Source organism: Aplysia californica, unplaced genomic scaffold (assembly GCF_000002075.1).
Source record: "Aplysia californica isolate F4 #8 unplaced genomic scaffold, AplCal3.0 scaffold01281, whole genome shotgun sequence".
NCBI classification, from domain to species: Eukaryota; Metazoa; Mollusca; class Gastropoda; order Aplysiida; family Aplysiidae; genus Aplysia; species Aplysia californica.
In genome coordinates this window covers 39590-41392 of record NW_004798551.1, presented here as the reverse complement: position 1 = coordinate 41392, position 1803 = coordinate 39590, and the positions used below count along the sequence as shown (strand labels likewise).

Here is a 1803-nt window from a genome sequence, read left to right as displayed (position 1 = left end):
GGGGTGGGAGCTGTTTGTGTGTGTTTTTCAGTGTCATTGTGTGTGTGTGTATGTGTGTGTGTGTGTGTATTTTTGCATGTCATTGTGTGTGTGTGTGTGTGCGTGTGTGAGTGTGTGTTTGTGTGTCTGTATGTGTGTAAGCGTGTATGTGTGTATGTGTATGAGTGTGTGTGTTTCTATGTATTGAAACGTTCTTTCTTTTTGAAATTTTTATTAAACATCAATCCTCTTTATGTATCCTTTTCTATGTATATCACTTCCTAGTATCACCTGATCTAATTTTCAACACTTATGACCTGATTGTATTGCAGATGCCGTAAAACTCTAACTAAATGGGTGGTGCGGGTGCTGTTGTGTGGTTTGCTCCTTCATTCCTATAAAAAAATCTATCGTCTCTATCTCCCCTCCTTCTTTTTTGTGTTTGTTACTCTCTTGTAACACCTCTAATCTTCGGCACTTATATGACCTAATTGTGTTGCAAGTGGTGTAAAACTCTTAGTGGGTGGTTGGCTTGTGCTCTTGTCTGGTCTTCGGAACTTATATGACCTAATTGTGTTGCATGTGACACAAAACTCTGACTAAAGCTAAACATTTTGTTGTTTCAGCCGACTTTTCACGGGCCGGAGAAGTCCATCCTGGGCGGCCTGAGCACAAAGTTACCGGACATCCATGGGGAGAGGACAGGATCCTCGAGTTCAAAGTCAGGGTCAATCAGGGGTCGGAGGTCGGCCAATCGTATCAGCCAGAGCCAGGGGAGTGGGGAAGAAGCGGTAAGATATATTTGTGTGTGTGCTTGTGTGTGTGTGTTATTGTGGGTGTTTGTGTGTGTGTGTGTGTGTGTGTTAGTGTGGGTGTGTGTGTGTGTTTGTGTGTCAGTCTTAGTGTGTGTGTGTGTGTGTTTATGTGTGTGTGTGTGTGTGTGTTGATGGATGTTTGTGAAATTGTCCTTTATTGGTGTAATATTGTATTTTTAAGTATGAATTTATGTATGTATATATATGTTTGTATTTATGTATACATTTATGTATGTATGTATTTATTATTATGTATTTACGCATGTATATCTGCCATTGTAACCCAAATTTCCCTTCATGGATCAATAAAATGTAGTTTATCTATTTATTCATTTATTGTTTATTGATTTATTTTATTCCTCAGAATGAGTTTGGCTGGGCAGTGGCTCGTCTGATCTTCCTGGAGAACCGTAGAGGCAACAGCGCGAGTGGCGGGGCAAATCTGGTGTCGTGTGGCGGCAACGGGTGGGTTCGCTTCTGGAACGCGTCACGGAGCACCCTGCTAGCTGAGTTTGTGGCCCATCGCAATGGTGTGTAGATTGTTTGTGGGTTTGTGGATGTAGATTGTTTGTGTGTGTAGATTGTTTGTGTGTGTAGATTATTTGTGGCCCATCGCAATGGTGTGTAGATTGTTTGTGGCACATTGCAATGGTGTGTAGATTGTTTGTGGCACATTGCAATGGTGTGTAGATTGTTTGTGGCACATTGCAATGGTGTGTAGATTGTTTGTGTGTGTAGATTGTTTGTGTGTGTAGATTGTTTGTGGCACATTGCAATGGTGTGTAGATTGTTTTTGTGTGTAGATTGTTTGTGGCCCATCGCAATGGTGTGTAGCCTGTTTATGTGTGAAACATGTTTGTGAGTGTGTGATCTCTTTTCTTCTTTCTCTCAGAGTTTTAAAAAAGGATGGTTGGTGGGTGCTCTAGTGTGGTTTGCTTTGCTTCTTCTTTCTTATGAAACGTCCATCTTCCTAATCTCTCCTCCTTCTTTGTTGAGCTTGTTACTCTCT

General features: G+C 41.4%; 1 protein-coding gene across 1 annotated transcript in view; it reads left to right on the top strand.

Annotated features, from left to right (window-relative positions):
• LOC101863074 overlaps positions 1-1803 on the top strand; it is a gene marked incomplete in the record, with an annotated part of 33633 nt that overhangs the window by 24198 nt on the left and 7632 nt on the right. Inside the window, 2 exon segments of the mRNA XM_035973481.1 lie at positions 606-770; positions 1159-1324. Coding sequence (XP_035829374.1) covers positions 606-770; positions 1159-1324 — 331 coding nt within the window.